At 45.5% G+C, this 27255-nt stretch overlaps 1 protein-coding gene across 4 annotated transcripts in view; it reads left to right on the forward strand.

Annotated features, from left to right (window-relative positions):
* Window positions 1-21543, forward strand: part of LOC119458293 (uncharacterized) — a 39016-nt gene extending 17473 nt beyond the window's left edge. Inside the window, exon 5 of one of the 4 annotated variants that reach the window (XR_007467949.1) lies at window positions 5489-5637. Coding sequence is in view for 3 of the 4 variants with exons in the window: in XM_049671020.1 (XP_049526977.1) it covers window positions 21282-21499 (218 nt within the window). In the remaining variant the exon portion in view is untranslated. Of the gene's footprint in view, window positions 1-5488; window positions 5764-21281 lie in introns of those variants that run through there. The other 3 variants (XM_049671020.1, XM_037720127.2, XM_049671021.1) reach the window with 3 other exon arrangements.
* The last annotated feature ends 5712 nt before the right edge of the window (window positions 21544-27255 follow it).

Genomic DNA, 27255 nt, shown 5'->3' on the forward strand with positions numbered 1-27255 from the left:
ATTTACATTATAATAAAATTGGGCTGGATTACATACGGCAGGCATTACCAAATCCTGACTGGGAGCTTACCACTCTCGTTAAAAAAAGTGAACAATCATTGCATTCTACTGGTGCTAACATATGGGGCAGAAACTTGGAGGTTAACTATGACGCTCGAGAACACGTTAAGGACTACAGAAAGTGCGATGGAACAAATGTTGTCAGGCCTAACGTTAAGATACAGGAAGAGAGCGGTGTGGATCAGAAAGCAAACGGGGGTAGCCAATACTCTAGTTGACATTAAGAGGAATAATGGAGCTGGGCATGCCATGTAATGCGTAGGATGGATAACTGGTGGACCATTAGAGTCACAGAATGGCTACCAATAGAAGCGAAGCACCGTCGAGGACGGCAGAAAACTAGGTGGGGTGATGAAGTTAAGAAATTTGCAGGCGCAAGTTGGAATCAGCTAGCATGAGACAGGGGTAGTTGGAGATCGCAGGGAGAGGCCTTCGTCCTGCAGTGTATATAAATATAGGCTGCTGATGATGCTGATTATGATGATATTTTGACTGGGAAAGAACCCTTCACCAATTGGTAGACATCTCTTGAAATGCTGGGTTGGGCAAAAGTATTACTTGGTATTTTATTTACTTCATTTTACACACAGGCACTGGTTTTGTTGGTATTCAGCGTCGTTGGAAAATTTGTGCCTATTTAGCCTTTTCACGGCGACCCCCTGGGCAACACAATGTTTGCTCACATGGTGACGCGTGCATTGGTTGTCTCAGCTACCTCCGTTGTCACCGTGCCTACATTTGATATGCATGACCTCTGTTTGGCTCAGCAAACTTCTGTTTCGGTGTATATCATTGACGGCGACTGGATGGATGACACGAAAGTTTTGCCACAGCTTCAGAGGACATGGAAGCGCCTTCGCAGCTCATTATCCCGTGTACGAGCAGCCTATACGGTGCTTTTACTGGAAGCCGGTGGGCTAAAAATGCATTCAAGGCTGTCGAAACATTGCGCTTCTCAATTAAATAAGAATTAGTGTTTCAGCTATTTGTTTCATTATTTGGCAATCACTTTGAAACAGCGGCTTGCCACATTTCTTACTCGGTAACCTATCTTGGTACGGTACTATATCATGTTTTATTTTTTGCCTATATCACTCGAGCCTGCACTATGTTGTAGTAGAGTTGTTTCCACAAACAAGGCTTGTAACGCAGATGTTGTTCACTTCGTAAGAGTTTGTAGGAAAAACGTGTTATCGCTATAAGTAACTCGTTTGCTCTGTGGATCGTCACTAAACGTTTAGCTTCGAACGTTGCTGCGCTGATGGTGTAGTCCGTCACTCGTGCTTCCGTCCATTAATTCCATTCACTTATTCGTGTTACGCAGGCAATAGAGTGGCGCAAGTTTTGGAGTGAGGTGGAGTGCTACTGTGTAGTAACGTGCGAGAAGCTACAATGCCAGCAAGCGGTGCAACTTCCGTTGTCACTGTGTAATGGTACTCGCTTTGGTAGACGTTCCGAGTTTGAAGTGCTTTCTTTGGAGCTAAGCGATACAACATTGGCGGAGGAGCGATTTTTTTATCCTCGAGAAAAGCCTTGCATCGCGAAGGGCCGGTAACATGGCCATTACTTGTGCAGCAGCGGTCCTTGACATTGGTCACACAGATTCATTTCCAATTGTTTACATGCTAGTCACCTATTTTTGCAGCGAACTACTCCACACGTCTTCGCTCTTCACCCACAACGGAGATCCACTCCTATCTGTGCTCCAACAAATAAATTTTTTCATGTGAAGGTGTCGAATGGAGCATTCAGGCAAAAAGCCGGCGTCTGTAGGAACCTAAATTCCCATTGGCTGCGACGCCACGTCAGGGCTGCGCTTCGACGGAGCAGCATAGGCGAAAGGGAACACCAGCGCTCCAGGTATTCCGTTAAGGGAGAGGGCGTCGCCGCGTCGTTACCTTCCTCGGCGTCTCGGTAAAGCCAAATCAAAATGCACCAAGAGTCAAAACACTCTCTCTTGCCCGCGAGGAGTTTATAACTCGAACGACTGCTCCGCGGCGTTCAAATGAACTATAATGCTTTCGCATTCCTAACTCATAAGAAGTGTTAGGATTCCTCTGATTTTCTTTCTTTCTCTCTCTCCCTCTTCAATACCACATTTTGCCGTGTGGATGGAGTACATTCCGTTAGCGATCACCAAGCTCTATTTCCAACAGCTGATCAACCTTTAGCAAGGCCGAAGCGGTGATGGTTTCTTGTTGCGCTTTCGACCACCTTCTCCTGGAGCAACGGGCGCCACTCTGCCGGTAAAGCCCGCTCGTTCCTATTGAAGCAACTGCTCCACGAGAAGGGCCTATAGCCTTGCTTTTCAATGAGATCCTGAAACGGTGATATTAAAATTTAATGCAGCCATACCTACCATAAAAATTAACCTATTTTCCCTCCGGCCAAGGTGATGATGATTTAATGGCGTGTCGTCTAAAACGGAACGGTGACAAAAGTCGCCTAGCCGGCGTGATTTATTCAGGTATGATATGCATCCTTTTATCTGACATTTTTGTAGGTATTTCATGAATATTTTTCTCTTATTATCTACCTTGTACCTCTACCTATGACTAAGAGATCAAATCAGGTCGTATCAGTCATTTCCCTGCTTTTTTTCTACCAATACTCGAAACGTCTCTTGCATATCCCGACTACTGACCGGTTGATGCTTCCATCCACAATAAACCCAAGCGTTTCAGCAAGGCGTACGTAACCACATTCCATTAGGACGTGTGAATAGTTCTCCGGATCTTTACTGCCGCATACACATACCTCATCTAGTTCCGAATATTTGCTCTGGTGTGTTTTGGTCCTTAGGAAACCGGCTCGAGCCTCAAATATGAAGGCAATGCCCTTTGCGCTATCGTACAGATATTCCCTTCTAATTCCTTTCTTCTCATTCTTGTAAATATCTATTGTCCTTGTTGTCTCCTTTGTTTGCATCCAATTCACTGTCTCTGTTTCTTCTGCTTTCTTTCTGGTCACTCCTGGTTGTGTATTTATAGTTTGAATTATCCTGTAGTTAGCCTCCAACTTGACCTCTTGCTCCATTCTGTGTCCACGCTTCTCAAAGTCAACCGGCCTACTGATTTTTGGTTAATTTCCAACCCCGACAAGATATCCGATTCTAAGCGCAGCATGGCATTTGAGAACGTTAGGCCTGGCACCATTACTCCTTTCTAGATTATATGCACCACCTCATATTTATTGTGGCGCTACAGTGATCTGTGTTTCATTATTGTTGCATTCCGCTTCCCCTTTATTTTCAGACTATCTTAGTGGGTGCTTGAGTAAGTCTTTTTTTTTTCATTGATGTATACGCCGAGGAACATATATTGCTTCACTATGGGTATTACTGGCGGTTGAATTTACACCACCTAATTTCTCGTCTCTTCATTAAAGATCATAATTCCTCATTTCTACTTGCTAAACTTAAAGCCTAGATTTGTCGCTGCGTTGCCACAGGTATTCGCAAGTCTCTGTATATCTGTTGTGTTGCCGCTAATAACACTATGTTGTCCGCATGCATCAGTCCAGGCATCTTCTGTTGCACCATTTGTCCATTACGCGTGTAGGATAAATCAAAGCCTAATTCGCTGTTTTGCAGTCGTCTTTCTATGCCCTTAACGTAAAGCGTGGACAACGATGGAAACAGGCATTGGTGAATTTTCGACCTTCTCATACGACTTGTACCCGGTTGTCTCTATATCTCTCTCAGCAGCTCCACGAAATCGTCATCTATGCCTTCGTGCATAAGATTATCCCATAACAATTCCATGTCTACGTTGTCATAGGCTCCTTTAATACCTAGAACTACTATTTATAAAGGTATTTTCAGAGCTACTGAAATCTCTATGCACTGAGTTAGTACGAAGCGTCTGCCTGGCCTGAACCCATTCTGTAGTTCGGCCAGTACATAATTTTCCTTCACCCACTTCAATAGCTCAAATTTTATGGCTTGCGTTGCCATTCTATATATCACCGACGTTACTGCAATTGGCATGTATGAGCTCGTCTTATCCATATCTCATTTGCCTTTGTTTGATTTCGCACCTTCCACCGGGAATTTTCTTTGTTCTAATCACTTGCTATATGACATTAGTCAGCAGTGCCTTGCTATTTGGACCGAGGTTTTTGATTAGCTGTATTGGGACTTCATCAGGTCCTGCTGTAGTGTTATTCGGGACATTTTATTCTGCCGTTGTCCAATAAAAGCTTCCTATGCTAAATTTTGATCTCTCAAGCTTCTTGTTGTTGCTCGATCTGTTGTCTGCACTACTCTTTCTTTCGTGCCAAAGTTATCCCTAATAGCGTCTGTGATGTACCGAAACGCATCATCTCCTGTGAATATGTTACCGTCTTCATCGATTATAAGCGTTTGCGTGTCTTTAGTTAGAGCTCCGAGCGATTTTATATGGTTCCAGAATCTTTTTGCGGCGCCTTTGTCTCTTTTGGGAGTGTTATGCGTCCAACGTTCACTAGCGCATTTAATTTTCTCTTGCACTAGCTCACTCGCCGCCCTTTCCTTTTCTGGGTATTTTTTCCATCTAAGGAGAGCCTCGTCGTGCAATTCGAACTTTTTGGCTTCTCGATGAGGCCCTAGACGCCTGCTTACGCTCTCTATAGCTTGGTTTATTTTCTTGTTCCACAATTTACGTGGTCTCCTCTTTCCAATCCACTTATGCCTTGTAGTTTCCGTGACTAGTTACATGTTCGCTTAACATATTAGGATAGTGTGTCCATGTTACCCTAATATCAAATTACTTTTTCTTCAGAAATGACACAGGTACACATGAAGATGGGGTCTTAAACTGAACAAAAGGTGGTTGAGTAACGATTATTTCTGGAGACAACGTTTCCACAAGAGGACATATCCTTGTCAGGGCAATTGATTTCCTTGACAGACATCAACGCTGTCAAGGAATATGGTTGTTGCAATCTGAAATATAATTTCTCTTGTAGAAACGTTGTGTCCACAGATCTTCCTTCTTAAAGCAACTTTTTTTCATCTTCAGGCTCAATAAGCAGTAATAACAACAATAAATCATTATATTTTTGTAGGCTCTCCTTTATCACGCGTTTATTATTAAATTGCTTCAGCTGAGCTCAGATCAAAATGATCAACCGACCATAAACTACTTAACACAATAGTGTCACAATTACAACAATGCATGGTCATTTATTGCCCTTAACTAATGAAACCTTACTCCCCGTCGAATCATCCCTACCGAGCCATAATACTGGAATCATAATTACGCTCTGCTATATTTAGGTATAAAATTTGGCTCAAAGAACAATACTACTTTTTTTAGCTTTGCGGATACACCCCCTTTCAATCATTTTATCAAGTGTGATTTGATCCTAATTGGAAAATATCCCAATTTGATACGTCTATATTTTTCATGATGTGATGCTTCCTAACATTCTTTTTCGTTTTTCATAGGTCAGCTACCCTTCTATGACCTCCGTGTTTGGGATGCATTCGTTCGAACCGGCCCTCACGAAAAATGTATTAGACGATTCACAAAGCTGACGAACAGAGGTCGCGTCATTTATAACCCAAGGTGCCAGTACATTCGCAAGAATAAATAAAACGTTAAATGTCAAGGAAGTTCTATGTAGTACACAAAAACCCGAACAATTGGTTGAACATGGCCATAATGCGAAAAGTGCAGATGTACACTTAAGTTAGTTCAAAAATAAAGCAAAACATGGTAGAAGTGTTTCGAGTGCAAGAAAAAAACTTTCTACCATATGAACGGAAATTACCTCGGGAAGGATCTCTCATTATGAACAAAATCATTCAAGACTTATATTTCTGCTCTTCGGAACCTAATGTGGGTGTGTTGGTGACACTATGGATTTGAAAACGGTTTGCTAGCTTTTCGCTCTCTGCGAGAATATCAGCTATGCATTCTTAGAAGTTGCATTCAGATAGTTTCATTAATAGTATCTCAACTATTGTAATCACATTCAGGTATAAAATACGGGAAGATGGCGCAACGAATTTATGTAGATGGTCGATTTGAGCTTAGATCATTATTTATGCCTAAACGCAAAAATTTCCTGGAGCGATTGCTACATTGCCTTTTCGCTCTCAACATTGCCACAGAAAAAGTACACGCTCTGTCACGTTCTGCTTTCTATTTGCGATCGAGTCATCGTGGAATCGCAAAACCAGTGCAATACCATGAGGCGATAGGGACAAAATATACGTAAAAACGCTCCTGGACTTAGACTTAAGTGGACGTTGAAAATCCTTAGCTGGACAAAATCAGTCTGAAGTCCTCCACTACGCCCTGTCTCATAATAAGATTGTAGTTTTGATGCATCACATTCTACAATTTCATTTTAACACGAAAGTGCCGAGGTCCACGGTGAACTTTCGTTACGCATGTAGTGGATGTGGCGTTCGGTGCCAACTAGTAAATTATGTTTGATGATGATGATGATTTAATTGCATCTCCTTTGAAACGGGGCGGTGAAAAATAGTCACCTAGCCTGTATTATTTAATCAGGTATGCTATACATGTTTTTCATCTAGCATTTTTATATACATTTCATTATAAATTTTTTCCTCAACATCTGCCTTGTACCACTACCCATGACTAAGAGATCAAATCAGGCTGTATCAATCTCTTCCCTGTTTTTGTAGTGAGAGCTACACTGGCCGCGTTCCCGCTGTTTCGCTGTGGCCGGTGGCTGCACCGCGAGCTGGGCTGTAGCCTAGCAACTGCCGCAGCTGGCAGCGCCACTCGCCGCGCCATCTGGCGTCGTCTGCTCGAGTTACCACGGCGCGGCGACGCGCCGCCGCCGTCGCAATTGTGTTGCAAGCGTTCGCCGCTTGCATCTGGCATGACGTCAGGGGAGGGGCCGGTGAAACCGCGTATCAACACAGGGGGAGCCGGCGTTGCATCGTATATATAGAAGGGGCGGCTAAGTGGGATTCGTCGGCAGATATGGAAAGTGAGTCGGAGAGACTGAAAGAAGCCAGGCTTCGTCGTCGGAACGAAACCAAGAGGAGGCAGTGAGCAGGGGAGACGGAGGAAGAACGAGCCGCCCGCCTCTAGAAACGTCGTAAGTACGAAGCGGCAAGGCGAGTGGATTCAGACGAGGATAGCACACGAAACGTGTCCAAATCACTGGACAACCCCTTATCCTCCCACATCACCGACCATCGGGCCGTCTTTGTGGCAATTGAGAAATAACAAGCTGTAGACTTTCAGAATAAATGCGTTACACTTTAAAAAGTGTAGTATTTAATGTAACCATAACTTAACGAGAGGTAACAACCAAACTTAAACACTCAGACGTACGAAGCTAAGCAATAAAGATGTAAGCGTAGAGAGAACCAAGCTAGACAATAAAATTAACCCTACCTCTCGCTAGGCACATCCAGGCATAACTGTGTTAAGCCACAGCCAATTTTTACAGCGTAAGATGTTATGAACTCATTCCAATAGCCGTTTCGGTTCGCAATGATCCCGCCGCCGGCGTCCGGGGAACGTAGCCTCTATCGCTCGAAATACGAAAAAAGTACCCGGTTCCCGGCGGAATCAAACCGACGCCCGCTGCGTGGAAGCCATACACTCCACCACTGCGCCACGCAAGCGCTTGCTATCGGGCGCCGGAAAAATGCCCTTCAAAGCAAGCTCAGAAGATGCGAGCATCCGCCAGTATGGTGGCGCCATCTAATTAAAGCGCCTGCAAACATATCGTGCGCAGGCGCAGACGACAAGATGCCATTCAGATGAGGTGCGCGATCAAAAAAAAAACGCGATCCCCAGCCTCCGAAAGTATGGTGGTGCCATCTAGTTATGGTGTCTGCAAACGCGGCTTGCCCGACATGTAAGTTGCAATTGTAAGGCTTGATCGGGCTCAGCAGACTGCTGTGCAGAGAGCATTACAAGCCACAGCTCGCCATCGACACCGGGCGGACAGTTCAGATCGTCCTCGTCAACACGAGGCGTCTAGACTGCAGCGAAGACGCTGTTGTGCGTGCTGCCCAAATTGGAGCTATTCTTGAGCCGCTTCACCAGCTTTCGCTGTGACTGTGCTGCGTGTGCAGTGCCGGCCTGTGACTTTTTTTTCCACCAATACTCTAAATGTCTCTTGCTTATCTCGACTACTGACCGGTTGATGCTTCCGCCCACTTTAAACCCAAGCGCTTCTGAAGGTGTACGTTATTTACGAGTCTCACTGTACATTCCAATAGGATGTGCCGAGTGTTCTCCGGATTTTTGCTGCAGCATTCACGTGCCTCATCTATTTGCGAATATTTGTTTCGGTATGTTTTGGTTCATAGGCAACCGGCTCGAGCCTCAAATAGCAAGGCACTGCCCTTTGTGCTATCGTACAGGATTTCTCTTGTAATGTATTTCTTCCCATTCTTGTAAATATCCATGTTGACATAGATATCTGTATTCTTGACAGGGATGGCGCCGCCATCTAGGAGTGGTGAAGCGAGCATGGTGACACTAACCAGCACCGACAGGGAGTGGTTCGGTAGTCACAGTGCAACGGAGGCTCCAACGCGGTATAGCATGGGGTTGGCACTTTCCTTACATGGCTTATCTTTCGCGTGGGATTAGCCTGTGGCGCCCCGTCGCCTACGGAATACAGCTTCAACATGCATCAGCAGTGCTTACGCGCCGCCTACTGCTTGGCTTGCGATGACCCCAACTAAGGAAACTGCTGCGTTAAGGGGCGCAGAAAGACAACGGTGTGGACGGGCGAATCTCGTTTTGGTCCGGCGAAAGACACGCCAGCGTGAAGCAGACCGCCTTCGCGCGTTCGCGGCGCCCACTACGAACTCTGCCACTTGCATTGCTGAAGCTGAGCACGTCGCAACTCAACAGGCTGCCCAATACAGCACGAAGTCAACCCAAAATGCTCGTACCGTCGCCGAAGCGACTCGGCAGCTGGCCGCTGGTCGCCAACAGGACGCCACTCACTGCGCAAACCTGCAACACGGTCGCCCGCCCGCAAATCATTCGCCTTTCGCTGCAACGTGACTGCATGAAGCAAACATGGAACAGCTTCTGTGCAGATACGTTTCACTTTCGTGTTCTTCCGATTAGTATTAAAAAAGGATCAATCACATTTTTATTTAAATTTCGAGAGGCAACTATGTCGTTTTGGTCTTGTGTTGAAATCAAATAATGTCTGAATATCTCGGAAAAAATTGTTTTGATTTGATCAATTTTACGGAAAAAAACTCCTTTGCAACTGTCCGGCGACATTGGTAGAATTAAATTCAGAAATGGCCTTTTTCAAGTATTTTTGTCCTCCAGAGATCGAAATGATTTACGTAATTACAAAAAATTTCATAATAAACTGAATAAAGACCTGAAAATAGCTAAGTCAGAATACTATATTAGCAAATTTGCTGCTCATTCAGCAGACCCACGCCTCTTGTGGGACACTATTAACGAGCTATAATTAACAAAAAGGCAGGCACAAGAAGAGTCAAGTTCCAAAGGCCGGGCATGAGGGTTGCAGAAATCGCCGATACTTTCAATAAACACTTTCTAACTGTAGGAGGGTTTACAAATGACAACATACAAACACCTTGTGATACCTATATAGACACAGACTGTCCGTCCAGTGTTTTCCTGTATCTACTGACCAGAACGAAGTGGAACAGTTAATTTTGTCATTAAAGGATAACTGTGCATGTGGCCCTGATGACGTCAAGCCGAAGTCATTAAAAGCTATAAGTCACATTGTCGCTGTACCGCTATCGCACATTTATAATTTAATACTAACTTCAGGCGTGTTTCCCGATCAAATGAAACTTGCTAGAGTGTCTGCGATTTTTAAAGGTGGGTCGTTTGACGAACTCAACAACTACAGACCGATATCTGTCCTTTCTGTATTTGCAAAAATTGCTGAACACATTATAAATAAGAGGATTACAGGTTTTTTAAGGAGAAACAGTATTATCGCAAAAGAGCAGTATGGATTCTGCAAAAACAAGTCTACAGAGACCGCTTTACTTAGCATCAAAGAATACAATTTTGACAAGATGGAAAATAAAATATATACACTTGGGATATTTCTGGATTTCAGAAAGGCATTTGACTGCATACAGCACGACCGGCTTTTGCGGAAAATTCCCTATTATGGTATTCGTGGTACCTCGTTGCAACTGATACAAAGTTATCTAGCATTCAGAAAGCAATACACTACAGTAAATAATATACAGTCTCAAGTTGAATTCATTAAATATGGTGCCCCCCAAGGATCCATCCTTTGACCTGTCCTGTTCTTGCTGTTCATTAATGATATAGTAAATATTGAGGGATATAAGAAAATGATATTGTATGCTGATGACACAAACGTATTTTTTTCAGGTCCAAACGTATGTGAACTGTATAAAGAAGCTAACGTGTGGATGAACAAGTTAAATATATGGTTAAATGCAAACAAACTTCAGTTAAACATAGCTAAAACAAAGTACCTGCTTTTCAAACCTAAAGGAGTAACAAACATTCCATACAGACCAATCTACTTCCAAGGTAGCGAGATTCAGCAATCATCATCATCATCATCATCATCGTCAGCCTATATTTATGTCCACTGCAGGACGAAGGCCTCTCCCTGCGATCTCCAATTGCCCCTGTCTTGCGCTAGCGTATTCCAACTTGCGCCTGCGAATTTCCTAACCTCATCATCCCACCTGACTTTCTGCCGTCCTCGACTGCGCTTCCCTTCTCTTGGTATCCATTCTGTAACCCTAATGGTCCACCGGTTATCCATCCTACGCATTACATGGCCTGCCCAGCTCCATTTCTTCCGCTTAATGTCAACTAGAATATCGTCTACCCCCGTTTGTTCTCTGATCCACACCGCTCTCTTCCTGTCTCTTAACGTTACTCTTAAGATTTTTCGTTCCATCGCTCTTTGTGCGGTCCTTAACTTGTTCTCGAGCTTCTTTGTTAACCTCCAAGTTTCTGCCCCATATGTTAGCACCGGTAGAATGCAATGATTGTACACTTTTCTTTTCAACGACAGTGGCAAGCTCCCAGTCATGATTTGGCAATGCTTGCCATATGCACTCCAACCCAATTTTATTCTTCTGTAAATTTCTTTCTCATGATCAGGGTCCCCTGTGAGTAATTGACTTAGATAAACATATTCCTTTACAGACTCTAGAGGCTGACTGGCGATCCTGAATTCTTGTTCCCTTGCGAGGCTATTGAACATTATCTTTGTCTTCTGCATATTCATCTTCAACCCAATTCTTGCACTTTCTCGATGAAGGTCCTCAATCATTTGTTGTAATTCCTCTCCATTGTTGCTCAATAGGACAATGTCATCTGCAAACCGAAGGTTCTGAGATATTCGCCGTCGATCCTCACTCCTAATCCTTCCCAGTCTAAGAGCTTAAATACTTCTTCTAAGCATGCAGTGAATAGCATTGGAGAGATTGTGTCTCCTTGCCTGACCCCTTTCCTGATAGGTATCTTTCTACTTTTCTTGTGGAGAACCAAGGTAGCTGTGGAATCCTTGTAGATATTTGCTAAGATATTCACGTGAAAAGCTTGCGGCCCTTTATACGCAATGCCTCACAACTTCAAGTGTACCAGAGAGCTGGAAGAACCCCAACATTATACTTATCCATAAGAAGGAAGACGTTAAAGAATTGAAGAATTACAGACCCATTAGCTTGCTTTCAGTATTGTATAAAATATTCACCAAGATAATTTCCAATAGAATCAGGACAACACTTGACTTCAGTCAACCAAGAGAACAGGCTGGCTTCAGGAAGGGATATTCTACGATGGACCATATCCATGCCATCAATCAGGTGATCGAGAAATCTGCGGAGTACAATCAACCTCTCTATATGGCTTTCATAGATTATGAAAAGGCATTCGATTCAGTAGAGATACCAGCAGTCATAGAGGCATTGCGTAATCAAGGAGTAGAGGAGGCATACGTGAATATCTTCAGCAATCAACAGCAATAAAATTCTTCGGAGTGCATTTCCACGAACATCTCTCTTGGTCCCCCCAAATTGACATGATAAAAAAGATCTTTCCAAGATAATCGGCATTTTAAATAGACTAAGGTATTACGTTCCATCGAATGTTAAGCTTCAAATTTACTACGCTCTAGTTCATTCCCGCCTAACATACTGTTCCTTGGTGTGGCTAACAACGACTGACACAAACCTTAATTCCCTCCTAATTCCCTCCATACGTGCAATTTCAAACATTTCACTTCGCGAAAGCACACGACCATATTTCAAAGCCTATAAAATATTGCCTATCAAGCAGTTATACAGACACAAGCTATGTTTGGAGATACTACGTCAGTATCAGTTAAATTCATCACTTTTATTGGATACATATCATGTTAAGCAAACCCCGTACGACCTACGCCAGAGCTTAATATAGAAACCTCGATCACGCACCAACTACGCAGACCAACGCTTAACTTATCAAATACCAGACATGCTGAATCAATACCCAACCATACTACATTTACTGGAGTGTGGAACTTCATCTAAAGCATTTAAAAGAATAACAAGAGAATTAGTAGCTGAAGAATACGAACGTTCTCACGATGTCTAAAACACTTGACGTACCTTAACACTTTGACATGTTGTTCCTTATAGCTGTGCAATAGTGCTAATAGTGCCTTTGACAATTTTGTTTAGTACTGCGATTTCTCTCATGCGGACACCGATTACTTGTATGTACAATCAACTCGCTTTTCTGTTTTGACCTGTACAGCATAAACATTCATGTATTGTGTTTTTTTCTCTTTCTCCCACTGCATCATGTCGCTGCTTTGCTGCCAGGGTGGCACGGCCAAGTCAGGCATTTCCTCAGCCTTTAGCCGTGTCTCCCAAGGCAATTTTGTACCGAATTTGCCTTTAATAAACCCACAGAAAGAAAGAAAGAAAGAAAGAAAGAAAGATGTGAGGCATCAATGAACGATGCGCCAATCGAGCAGATGTATAGACACACAGACTCTTTCCTAGTACTGTGTTATACGTCTGATATTGTTTGTAAGACAGGACCAGTGTGGAACCTGCTTCCTCTGTAAAATGCATCTGCAACTTCGCGTCCGCTGTAACGAGAACACTGGGTCGGTCGAGGAAGTGTCTTGCGATGATAAAACGCAAACGCAATGACAAACATAATGACAGACAGACAAAGAACTCTATTGACGAGGCCCTGAGAAGGCGTGCCCTAGGGAAGAGCTGCGGGCGGCTCCCACGTGGGGACGGGTAGGCCGAGCCTAACCGCCGCATCTTGGGCTCTCTGGACAGCCCAAGTTTGTCGTGAAAGTTCTGAGCTCTGGATGGCAGAGCTCCATTCTTCTGTGATGCGATTGGGTCCCTGTAACGAGGGGCATCGCTAGAGCATATGTTCTAGATTGCTAACATCCCCACAGTCGGGGCAACTAGAGCTAAAAGCCTCTGGAGTGATCGAATAAAAAAGGGTCAGGTTGGGTTAGGACTTAGTCTGAAGCTTAGTCTGAAGACTAAGTCTTCAGACTTAGTCTGAAGGAAAGGTGGACGCCACAGGTCTAGCCAGTTTGCTATGACCCAGGTAATAGTGCTTAGTGATTTCGTTAAAAGTAGTGACAGTGTCCCGAAATTCGAGAACTCCGGCCTCAGAGCTCGCCCTTGCTCTCGCGCGTTGGGTTAGTGCGCGCCCTTGGGAGTGGGCGATGTCATTGAGATTGGGCAAGAGAGAGAGATAAAACTTTATTGTGTCCATGATGAGCAAGGAGTCAAGCTGGGAGTCGAGGTGCACCGGAAACCACGTGGTAGTGTGCGTAGAGATTATCTTGTTCTTCAGAATCTTGTGAGCCTCCTTGGCGATGAACCTTGAAGCGAAAGCCCTGACCGTCGATCTCGAATCAGTGAAGATTTGTGTTTTGCTGTTATCCAGGAGTGCCATAGGAATTGCGACCTGCTCCGCTCTAGATGAAGCTGCGTTCACTACCCGGCCGTTGGGATCAATGATGACAGTGGCGGAGTTAGATGACTGTCTATATTGGGCTGCGTCGACAAAACATACCGAGTGGGGATCGTCTTTGATACTCTTCAGGAGGGCGAGGGCTCTTTACCTGCGTCTGCCTACTTTGTCTTGAGGATGAACATTACGGGAAAACGGTGTGACTCGTATATTATTCTTTTGATCTTATGAGATTTTATATTTCCGTTCTTCCATGAGTACAGCGTTGATCACAAGAACCGCCAGGATCTTCTTTCCAGCTGGGGTACAGGATAGACAGGCCAGTTGGGCCGACTCCTGGACCTCGATTATCTCGTCTAATGTGTTGTGCACTCCAAGTTGCATAAGGAGGTCCCTGCTCGCCTTGCAAAACTATTGTACATTAGTCGCGTATATTTTAAACAGATAGAAACATACGTATTTAACAGCCAGCAAGTTGTGTCTATATCGCAGCCGTCATAGAATGTCCTAAACGAAAAAGATTTAAGCACCAGCTCTTGCCACCTATGGAGGTCGCTTAAAAGAATGCTCAGAGATGGGCCTTCCAAAAGAGATGTGCAAATCCGTAATTTTGCCATGTTCAGGTGATCGATGCGTAGGTGCAGGGCACTGCTAGTGATAAGGGGGTCCTCCATATGTACGTTTTGATCCCTTTGGACAATGCTTTTCACGCGAAGTTTAAAAGCTCAAAGCTGTGTCACCTGTTATACATTGTTTCAACAGGAATGTGTTTGGATGTTTTGGTTATTGAAAAAAAAAGTCGATTACAGTGAGCGTTACTCAGTAAACAAAGCAATCATTAAATTACATCACCGAACACTTTAGTGATTACAAGTAAATAATTGTTACGAAGAAGTCGATAGTTTTACGGCGGCTGCTGTGGACGCGGCAGCTGCGATGAACTTTGTTCCTCCCTGGTGTTGGAGGGTCTCAGGGCCTCCCGGCCCTACGGTTTCTTCGATAGCGTCGATGATTTCATCGGTGCTGCAGCCCGTTGACACGCTGAAGGTGAAGCAGTGCGCCTTAGGCGGGGGTTCTCGGGTCGCCATCCTGGTTGGGTTGCACGGCTAGATGTGGCCCTGGCTACCACGACGGGCCACGTGGCGCCTGGGCGTTGACCTCGTCGGTTGAACGCTGAAGAAGCACGCTGCTCGCGCGCGAGTGCACGCTTTGACCAAATCCTGCATCGGCAACCGGCGTCGGCCTGCGATGTCGGCGGGTGACGGAGAAAATCATCCCCAACCACTCCGACCACGCAGGCATTCCATCTGGTGCAAGGTGTTGATGAACAAAAATTGAGTTTCTCACAGTGAAATCCATTAGAAAAATGATAAAGTACGACTTGACCATTCGGCGTCGCATTCGCCATCGGATTGTTTATCAATCCGCGTCGGATTGTAATTTGAATGTACGAAAAAAACCAATTCTGCTACGAGCAAACTCAAACACTAACCCCTCTTCCAGCACTTCTACCAGACCTACAACCGCGCGTTCGGGTACTTTACTTGCGAAAATGATATCCAAATGGCGCTCGCATTCTAGGCAGGTCAAACTGGGACTTCGCCTGCTAATTCGTTCTGGACACGCGTGCGCATCGGGGCAATAGCAAACAATGATTAAAATAATAAAAAGGTGCCAGGGCCGTCACATTTTTATATAACACCACTTATATTGCCCCCTGGAAAAACTTCTTTCCAGCAATGCATCTCTGTATAAAAGTGAAGCGGACTTTAACGGGATCGGTGTAAGCTTGGTCTTTATAAGCTGGCTTTCCCACGTTCAGTGTTGCAGTGAATGAAGCCTACTTGCCGTATGCGAACGATGCGATGCGAACGCTTGACGGCGAAGCTTTAGCGTCCTCTAATTTTTCGGTGACATTGTAACGCCAAATTCCGCGCAGTCGCTACGCGGCATTAAAGGGCCGACAGATGAACTCCGAAGGACAGGAGGCCATATTAAGTTGGTCTATTTACTGTTTAAGTTGATCAAGATTGTAATTTACACTGGGGAACTCTCACAGGAGACAACATAAAACTCAAATAAAGACAGTGTGGTCTTAGCTTGGTCCGGCCATGTATCCCTCTTCTTGGTCCGTCTACTGTGTACTAGTACGTTTTGTAGTGGGCGCAAAGGAGGGCACGGGCTGATATGTTGCATGTTACCGACGAGGGGAGGCGCGGCAAGATGTTCCGACTTAAATTTCTCCGGCGTTCGCCGTTCGCAGAGCGCACGCAGCGCGCACGCAGCGCGCATACCGACCGCGCGTAGGTGTTGCGCCGGCGCCGCTGTCGCTACACTTAGCACTGCAGTATGGAGGAGCGCGAACGTAAGCGCATACGTCGTGACTCTGATCCTACACATCGAGAAGGAGACGCGGCAGCCCAACGGCAACGCCGCGAAGCTAACCCCGAGCTACGAGCACGAGAAGCAGCTGCATGCCGACAACGGCAGCAAGAACCCGAAGCGAAAGCTCGAGGAGCATGCCGTAATCAATCGTCCAAGGAGCTTCGCTCCATCATCAGCATTCACTTCATAGATCGGCTGTCAATTTTTTTCTCCGGCGTGAACGCGCTACGCCGCACCACTGACTGCTTGTCTTCACGGACTGCTCCGTCCTCCCCGACACCTTCTCAGCTACTGCAGCCTGTGTGGCCCCCACGCTCGGCAGGGCATCGACTTGCCGACTCTCCTTCTCAGCCAGCTCCACCACTGCTGAGATGGCGGGCCTTCACCTGGCCGCAGACCTGCTGGAAGCAGACCCTCCTGGAGTACATTTGGCAGTGGCTAGTGACTCAAGAGCAGCTCTCCAGGCCGTTTGTCTCCCGGAGAGGGCTGGCCTTAGTGCAACCCTCTTGGTAACCAAGCTTCACGCCCTCCGCGCCAGTGGTACCGATATCTCGTTGCACTGGATTACTGCAAACGTGGGAATCCAGGGCAATGAAGAGGCAGATGCCTTAGCAAAGGAGGCTCACGGCAGGGACACGGCGATGAGCCTGGCAGTCATTGCCTCAGACTACTCCAGGAGCACCTTGCAGCGACTGCTGCTGAGATGTCACCCCGACGCACGCGTGGCGAGGAGGAGTGCCCCGACACGGCTGCCGGACTGGGCAATGACAAGGAGGGAGAGATTCCTCCTGCTACGCCTACAGATTGGCTGCTGCTGGACAGGCGCCCGGAGCTTCCGCCTGGGTAGAACTGACTCACCAGCCTGCACACAGTGGGGGCAGGCGAAACACTGGAGAACCTCCTATGTTTCTGCCCCGCACTCAGCCAACACCGAGCCACCATGGCGGCGCAACTACGCCGCATGGGCCTGCCATCAGCCTCCAGCACGGACCTGTTCCCAGCCCGCAGCCCCAGCAGGGTATTCAAGGTCGTACTCTGCTGCCTTGCCGATTCAGTGCTGGCTGACCGACTGTAAGGGCACCCTGCCCAATATGATGACGACTGCCCTCTCCCTCCCCTTCTTCCACTTTTCCTACTTTCTGTCCCCCATTCCCCGTCCCTCTGATGCTGAGCCACGCTCCCTATAAGGGCTGCAGAAACATGCATCTTTTATGTCTTCCTCAACCTCTACTACCACTACTGGCTTTTCCAGCTAACGGTAAGAGGCAACCGACGACACCCTCAGGGGGAACTCAGTATATAAGTTATTCAGAAGCGAAGGCGCTCGCACGGACATCGGCGTGCTTGACAAAAGCGACGTCCCCTCAGTTCGCTCGACGACGCCGACGGGACCAGTAATGCACGGCCGGCGCCAGGAGGTCCAAGGTGCTCACGAGAAAAAATGACTACGGCAACTTCATGACACCGCACCCCTACGGAAGACAGCTAAGCTTGTGAGTGAGCTAGATTAACTTTTACATGGCTGATACCACTGGTACTCTCGAAAAATACATTGAAGAATGCTGGTGGCTATATTTTTTGCGACAGGGTCATCACCCTGTCAGCGAGGGGCGATGGAGAAATTTGAGGGGTGGGGGTCAGGACATCCGGACATCTCCCCTGCATCCGCGCTTGCTTCCAGGGTGCACCATAGCGATGCTTTATCGTGCATGCACATAGCACGAAAGAGTGCCTTGCACCTATTTTACATTTTAGGTAAGAAAGAATACCCAGACGTCACGCCATGAGGATAAGCGGTTCACTTGGGCACCTCAGACTATTGGTCGTTTTCTCCGACAGGATCATGCCGCGACGCACCGTGATTGAAATTTCGTCATTCCCTTCGTCACAGGGCGTTTTTGCCAGACGTAACAAAGCGTCAGCCTTTTCTGCGCTCCTAGCGCGCTCGGTTTTGATATTGCCTGGATTCGGCCTTGAATTTCGATCATGAACATCTCAACTTACGTGAGATTTTCTATATTCAAAAAATGGTTATTGTTACGTTTTGCGGTTGAGGGTTAGCTCATTCAGCGATAGCAGGCGCGTACGTTGCTGTCGGGCAACGCTTAGAAACAGGCGCCAGCGGCCAGCCGACGCGTGTAAGCGGTGGGTAGATATGCGGTGGTGACTGCATAAGCTTCCGACGCAACTCAACAGCTCAATCATGGAAAATTTATTGAATCTGGTGCAGTGCAGGGTGCTTATAACCAAATGTCAAAGCAGAAGCGTGGTACTCGAGCAGCGTGGTACCAGCAGCGAACCGACGCTCGACAGTGATCACTGATGCCAGCGCAACTAGTGCATCCCAGGTGCTAGATTTCGAAATTATATTTATGTGCAGGGACGCGTAGGGTGCGTGTGAACGCCGATACACATGAGCTGCATACATCTTCATAGGACACAATTTTTCGAGACCGTTGCGAAACGTATTTAACGACTATTTCTCTCGCAGAATGCTTCAGTTTGTCTTATACCGGTGTCACACGGCCACTTTTGATCGCGATCGAGCCCAATCTGGATCGGAATGTTCGACCGTGATTAGCTCCCTTCCGCAGCTTTAGCAAAGAAGCCTATTGTTATCGAAAAATTCGACCCAGATCGGACTCGATCATGATAAAAAGTGCGCCGTGTGACCCCCGTATTGGGCGCAAGAATGAAGTGTTTGAAAGAATAACAAATGTAGCCTCTGTCAATGCATGCGAGAAAATATTGCATCGAAGAGTTGACAATTCTTGCAACCTAAGGGAAAATGTGCCAAAAATGGTTTGCCAAAATGCGTTATATAACTGATGTGTGCATTGGTTCATATTAGACTGAAATGCTAAGTCATCAGGTGATGCAGGGAACCGGTGCAGCGTGAATACCACATTGGCAGTGCTCTCGCGGAGTGCTGTGTTCTGGACACACTATAGTCCACAACATCGTTCTTTTCTGCTGGTTGTATGTGCACCCATAAACTGCACAGTGTTGGCCTGTAGACTTTTCGTGAGTGTCTGCCATTATTTACGAGCCTAAATCATTCACGACAAAAATAAACGCAACCATCGAAGGAAAGCTACTACTTCGCAACGCAAGGCAAGCACAATGCAAGCTCACAGTCCAGGCCAAACAGGCAACACTGACACATACTCTCGTCGCCCTACCGTCGGAAGCGCACTCGTAAAAATGTCTATAGTCCGGCGCGAGGCGTGGCAGACGTATCCGGCGTTCGTCGGCGTGCCCCGGCTGCAGCCGACGTCAAGATGCGAGATGCTGCATTTCACGCCGGCCTCGTCACCCAGAATGGACCGCATCCGCGTCTCATCGAGCAAGATGGGCTGATGGATACCGATGGCGGCACGTGCAGCGAGTTCGCAGTTTCGTATCATCCTATAACTCCTAGTTTCGTACGAAATTCGCATGCGTCTAGGCGTCGCGGCGAACACGTTGGACTATAGAGGGGTTGGTTTTCGCGCCTTCCATAATCATCTGTCGCAACTCGACGCCGGCTGCAGCCGGGGCACGACGACGAACGTCGGATACGTCGGCCGCACCTCGCGCTGTGACGAGGGTAACCTGGCAGAGGGTGGTAACCTCGCCGAGCGTTGACGTCATGTGCGCCACCTAGCATCGCCCGGTGATGTCATCGCCAGGCGCAGTTTTTTGTTACCACTACGCGGCCTAAACAGGGGCTTAAACAGTTCTGTTGTTAAAATTTTGCGTAATGATTTTTTCCCAGTAATTTGAGCAGCGGCAAACTATTTCCCGCCTCGCTGTAGAGCTCGAATGCGAAGACAACAGGTGGATCAGGGACATAGCGTTTTTTTTAACGATCTGGGCTAAAAAAAACACCCTGTATAAAGGTATATATGAAAGCAGATAGTATTTTAATGTGTCTAGTCTTGCAGATCTTTCTGGAAGGTCAACAATATTGTTAAGCTACCAGGTTAAGGGTTACAATATATATTGTCACAGCCAAGTGGCCAGCTATAAGAATCCCGCACGGACAATGAGAAACGAATATGCAAGTTTTGATTTGATAGTGGCTTGCGGCTCGCAACCTAATGACGCATGCTTTGATCGATCTTCACCGACAAAAGGTTTCAATCTATAACAGCGCTAAATTATGAAATATTTTGTCTTTTCAATAAATTTCACATGAAATTTGTAAGAATAGGTTGTAGCAAATCATGTTCTGAACTAGAGTTTACGGTAATCCTAAGGCATATAATAGTGAATAAAAATGACAGGGCCTGGAAATCAAATTTAATATGCTATGGCACTTCCTTGCCCCAGTATTATTCAGCTGTTAGATGTCATTTTAGGAGTGCTATTTTATATGTAATAAAGCATCGACGTAGTGCAGTAAGCCCACTGAGTACAACGGTTTAGCTACTGAGTCCTATAGGAAAGGCGGGAATCACGAGGACGCTTTTTTTTTTCTTTTTTGGTTTCTCACTGAATGTGATAGACTTTTTAGTTCCCACTGGTATTTTGAGCAGCGCTAAGGCTACAGAAACGGCATACAAAGCGCTGGTATTCAAGATTGCAGAATATTTTTCAGTGATATAAAATTCTTGCAAAGTTCCACACACTACAAAACATAGCTCTTTATTTCATTTCAGCTCAGAAACTTTCGGTAACAATCGTTCTGAAACGCAGAAAGCAGATGACACCGACACAATTGAGCGGATTCTTCCGTCGGACCATATATAAGAGAATTCATCAGCAATGTCCACGCAGGACCCCGCGTACACTAAATAACTTTCTCCCCTCTTATGTCTCACATTCTGTACCAAGTCCATTATATTAATCCTCTTAGTCTACTTTGCATTAGACAAACACTGTCGACAGCCCTGACTTTAGTCATTAATTATTCTGTTTGCTTTATAGACCGAACGAAGAGGCACGACCTGCGAATTTGGAACTCATTCTTTGCAACGGGACCATCAGAAAAGTGTTTTAAAAAGTACACACAGCTGGAAAAACACGAGGAAATTATTTACAATTCTAATTACCAGCACATACTTTGTAACAAGGATTCAACTTTGTACCAGCATGGAAAAGTACACAAAAATCAACTTTTGCGTAGCAATGAGATAGGGCCTTGATGATGCATATTAGAAATCACGTAATAAAAATATTCAGACCATAAAGTTTTTCATGCAACTACAATGCAGTCTACTTTTGGGCTTCTTCATTCTATGCGCACAAAGAGCGACGGCAGATACGGGACTATGAGCAGCGATGCATGTCAGCGATGATATTAACAGAACTTTGTTTTGTCACCCGGCGTGGTGGCTCTGCCGCTATTGGTGTTCCATGAACGAAGTCGCGGGACCAAATCCCGGCCGCGGTGGCCACATTTCGATGTAGGTGAAATGCAAAAACGACAGGGTCCCTTCCATTGGGGACACGGTAAAGGTCACCTGGTGGTCAAAATTAATTCGGAGTCCCCGGCATACGGCGTTCCTGATAATCAAATCGTAATTTTGGCACTTAAAACGCCAGAATTGAGTCATTCAATTTTGTTCTGTTGAGCTTATGTAAAAGAGTGAAAATGAAGAGCAGCTGACAGCGCTGTCACATATTCAGCGGAACTAAAGTCTCTGCACTACCTCGTACAATTATCGAGGGAGTAATAAAAAGTGGCATTATCTAAGCAGACGTGATAAGCTAATCGTCCTGTTGCTCGCACGTATCACGTGTCTCGGAGTCAACCACGCATGCACAACAATAGCAACAACTTGGTACCCTAATGCAAGACTAATGGCCCAGAAAGTTTTTGGGAAAATATACAATGCAAATAAGGCATTGCGCATAACGAGCGAAATGGAAAACATTATTGACTTCCAACTGACATGAAAGCAACACGAAGCTCTAAAACCGCTGCTCTTTCCATCTTTCATTTCCTTCTACCCTTCCCACAGTGCAGTGTATCAAACCAGAATCTTTTCCGGTTAACCACCCTGCTTTTCCATTCCATTTATCTCTCTCTGTCACTAAAGTCACTCAAATCGGATCACACACACAAAAAATGAGGACATGAGTTGTGCATTTTGCTAGTTCCTAGACCAATGCTTTTCTGAGGTAGTCAACCTTCCAACAGCGCTAGCCGAGATGTTTGCCAATGGTGGCGTAACAACGAATAATTTAAGAATGCGAAGCCCAGGAACGCAGAAGCAAAAAATCAGTTTTGCGAAAAGTTGAAGGAAGCTTCATAAAGGATAAAAATTGTACCTTCATGGGAACATTCACGTTATGTTGTGAATCTCTCTCTCAAAGCCGAAGGAACGTTCCCGTTTCTAAGCACTCGCACTGTTTGCGTCTGATATTCCTGATTTGTACGAAAACGCAAAAATGCGACGGACTCAGTGTAGCGGGTGTTCTGTCCCGCCTTGCCTTTTTGAAGAATTTTAGTTCACTCTGATTGCCAGGTGTGCGGCAGTAAGCTGAACCTGCCTACTAAAAGCAATAATTTAGAAACTTTACTCCACATTACCCCTTGAAACACGGAAGCAATTTATACGTCTGAAAACACATCGAGAAAACAGCCGGTCGAAATTAGTAATCTGATGCCAGTGGTGTTATAATACTGCCCGCGCAACCTCCGCGACGGGGAAGCATTCTAATATAATGATTTAAATAGTACGTTTCACAGATAAAGAAAGCCTTTAAATGAAATACAGATAATACCGCACGCATGCGTACAGTAGCGCACATGCTGCTCTTCATGGAGAGTAGATGAGGGATTTAAAGGTCCTAAGAAACATATATATATATATATATATATATATATATATATGAAAATCAGAAGCACAACTTCGCGGTTATCTAGGGTTTATTATTTTCCCAACAGTTTCGGTCGGTGGACCGACCTTTTTCAAGGGCTTGAAAAAGGTCGGTCCACCGACCGAAACTGTTGGGAAAATAATAAACCCTAGATAACCGCGAAGTTGTGCTTCTGATTTTCCTAAATACGCTTGGCCCATTGAAAAATCCAGTTACTACTATATATATATATATATATATATATATATATATACATATATATATATATATATATATATAAAGCAGAAGAAAGAACCAGCTTATAACAGTGAGCTAAGCAAGTTGGTATTGACCCTGGCCGAAAGATTTAGCGTTGAGAAAAAGGAACAGAGAAGAAAGCACAACACGTGCGATAGCATCAACTGAAGCCTTATTCTGAGACAGATGGATACCGTGGGATAGAGGGGACCTAAATACTGAGCGATTGCTGAAAATTGACCAGATAACGAGGAAAGTTAACGAGGCATGCAATCTAAAGCAAAATAAGACGACGCATTAGAGGCAGTCCTCCATAGCGCTTCATGAGATGGAACTTTATTTATGAAGTTTTCGGGCGGGATGCCCGACAAACATTTGCTTTAGTTTGTGATCGAACACTGTTTGACAAACACACATGTTTTGTCTTTTTTTCTTTTTTTTATTCACAACTTTTCTCTGCATGTAATACAATCAGCAACATTTCACTATAGATATCGGTATTCACAATACAAATCTTCAGTGAATAGTAGCGTTCGTGTGGTGCTTTCTTCCCTATGTCTTTGTATGTTTTAGAGGTAATTTTAGACAAGAATATAGAAATGGAAATACTTTAAGTAGTGATGACTGCGGTCCAAGCCGCAGCCATAACCTTATCTACGCTGGTATGAGGGACTGAGGACGGATCTGACTGGTGTGAAAAATGGCACGTAGATAGACAAGTGGGGAGAGTTAACCAGGAGTTCAGCAGCTCAAGCAAAATTTTCAAATCATATCGACGTCTTGGAGAGTGTCATGCAATTTCCATTGCTAATAAAAGTTGGAGTGGAGCATGTTTTTATCCACAGTGGTTGCGACTACTTAGGCACGCGCACCTTTCTGTACACGAGCGCTGAGTCAATGGTCAGGCAGGAATACAGCGTGGCGAGAATCTCCTTCGATTAAAAGGGCACGCACAGTGCCCCTACATGTACATTTTGTCTGGCTCCTAAGGTAACTCGTTAGACAGAAACGAACAAAGTGATCACTTTGACGAATAACTCAACCGTAGTATCATCTCTGGGTCAGTGAAAAATGTCATAATGTACTTATTCAAAGTAGAAATGTCTTCCGCAGCTGTGTTTCTTAGTGTCGTCCACGAACACTAAAAAATGTTCAATTGTACACAAAAGAACGTTAATATTACTCATGCGGTTTGTGCATGGAATCTAAAAGCAAAAAGAAGGAGCAGTGGCGTTTGGCCACCAAAGCGTCTGAAAGATGTGGCTGTTAATCGCCGCTGTTTTACCTGGATAAGTTCACGCTTAAGAAGGAGGGCTTAGTCGTTGTATAGCTGTATCAGCACTATTTAAAAAATCTGACTCTCGGCACCTCATCGATAAGTGGGAGGCCAAGCTCGCCTCCGAGGACCTGGAACAACAACGACGCCTTGTCGCCAGGGCCAAGGAGGCAGTGAACGCCAGAGGGTTCCTGGAATGAGGAGACCTCCTACCTAGAGTATCCCACCCGGGATACTGTTTCGAAATGAAACGTTTATTCCTCCTCCTTACTTTCGAGAAGACAGGCAAGTAACACACACATAGTAATAAAATTCCTAATTATACGAAATATTAAACTACACATTGACCCTGATGCTTGGCTGCGGCATTTATTTTCGGACACTTCAAGCAACGCATGTGACATTTTATTATGAATAACCTATGCTAACTGTCAATCAACTACATAGTGTTTGTTTCTTCGAAATCCAGCACGAAGTACGTAAATATCTTTGTTGCACTAGTAAAGTCAATTCTCTAATTATATATATATATATATATATATATATATATATTTATATATATATATCATAAGAAGCCAACAAACAATGACACCAAGGACCTGTTGTCCTTGGTGTCATTGTTTGTTGCCTTCTTATGATATGATAATTCCAATCGGGCGCCACGGTTTCTTTCTTCTCGTTTATATATATATATATATATATATATATATATATTCATAATTATTTGCACTGGCTTGGACAGCAGAACATCGAAGACTACGAAGCTTACGTGGAAGAAGTCAGCATCATGCCGACGGGACTTCAAATGTACCATCCAGAACCATTTCAGGAAGCAGTCGACACAGTCGCCACCCGTGTGGAGCTGCTGTCCAAACGCGTGAGGGCTAGTACTCCTTACGTCGCGCCGCAGTGCACCGCTTCCCAGCATTCTTGTGCGGGTGGTTGGTACCCACCGACCACAAGTACATCGTGCACGCACCCTTGGTCTACTCATCCAGTTGGATGGCGAGGTAAACTACACCGTTTTCGTTTTTCCCCCGACAGATCGAGCAAACTTTCGCCGCTGCCATTTGGGTCTCCAACAGATGCTCCGGTCCCCGATAAAGTTACCTGTTGCACATGATAGCGACCTGCCTACTAAATTGACTCCCAGTTCACTTCTCCTTTCAGCGGTTTTTCTAAGCAGAAATGTGCATAGACAAGATGATCCACAAAGCGACCCAGCTGTCCCACGTTCAATGTGGCATTTAGATGAAATATGACCCAATAGTTATTATTGACTTTCGAGCCAAGTCCGTTTTGTTGCGTGGTATAGGGAAGTGAAAACCTGCCAGCCGAGTTTTTCTGTGGCAGTGTACCTCCTGCATGGCAGTACGCGCGCGAAGTATGAAAGATAAATGAATTATGACAGCGCTCATGCACTAACGTATTTCAGAGCTCTCAAACGTGTGTCGAGCGAAAGAAGCGCGGGGTGGCCTGGCTATTCCCTTATTTATACAGTCAAGCATCCTGGACGCACACGAAAATTTGCGAGCTGTTTCCATGGTCATCAGTAATGGCTATAGGTGAATCAAATGTGGTTCTGGTGCCCGAAAAAGTAAGCGGAAAGAAGAAGGTACATAAAGAGCACCTACTTTCATTTTCACGAATCACGGCTGGTTGCAACCGGCTTCCTGACTTCGGTCCTAAATAGTGCGACCGAGATGCTGCTCCTGGAGTTGAAGGGCTTTAGCAGAAGAACCGGATTGCAGCAGAGAAATAGGAAAAGACCGCAAGCCGTGCCGTATATGCACAAGGTCTCGTATAGCCTGAAAAAGGTTGCGAATCGACACGACCTGTCTGTGCTTTTTTCCGCGTCCAATAAGCTGTTGAGGATGTGCGCTCGCCGTGCCTCTCGAAGGGCCGAGCCTGCGTGCGCAAAGAAGCACGCCAGGCCTTTCCTGCGCTGTGCCGTCGTGACTATGCTGCGCTGACGGCAACTTGGCTCACTCGGCATATGTCGGTCTTCAGTGGAGCTCTATGATGCCAACATGAATCATTCGGTATGTTACACTTGGTATTACCCAGTTCTAACAACAAAATGTCGGCAGCACCGCCTCACGATAACTGTCGACGGTAATGCCTTAGCATTGAACCAGCATAGCGACATAACATATTGTCGCCGCCGAAACGATCTATGAGGCGTCTATGGTTGCGGGGTTTCTCTTTTGCACTACCGAAAGAACAATCGGCTCCGTTTAGCGCCGCCGCTGCGAATCCTCCCCGTGGCCTCCTAAATTCATTTGAGTGGCGGCCTGCGTAATCCATTAGGCTGCTGTCCTTGAGGAACTCTTGTGACGCGGGTTCGGTTTCGCTCGGTATCAGAGAAAATTAACATGTCTTTGTTTTGTCATTGTAGAGCGGCACATTTCCAAGGTCTCGCACCTAGTTGCCAAAGTTGCATCAAAGGAGTTCGTTGAAGATCAGCGCTGATTGAGTGGAACATATCCAATGCTTCAAGTAGGCGTAAATTGTTTCTTCGAACAGCGGTACCCACTCAGTGCGCATCTTACAATGACGTAT

Source organism: Dermacentor silvarum, chromosome 7 (assembly GCF_013339745.2).
Source record: "Dermacentor silvarum isolate Dsil-2018 chromosome 7, BIME_Dsil_1.4, whole genome shotgun sequence".
NCBI classification, from domain to species: domain Eukaryota; kingdom Metazoa; phylum Arthropoda; class Arachnida; order Ixodida; family Ixodidae; genus Dermacentor; species Dermacentor silvarum.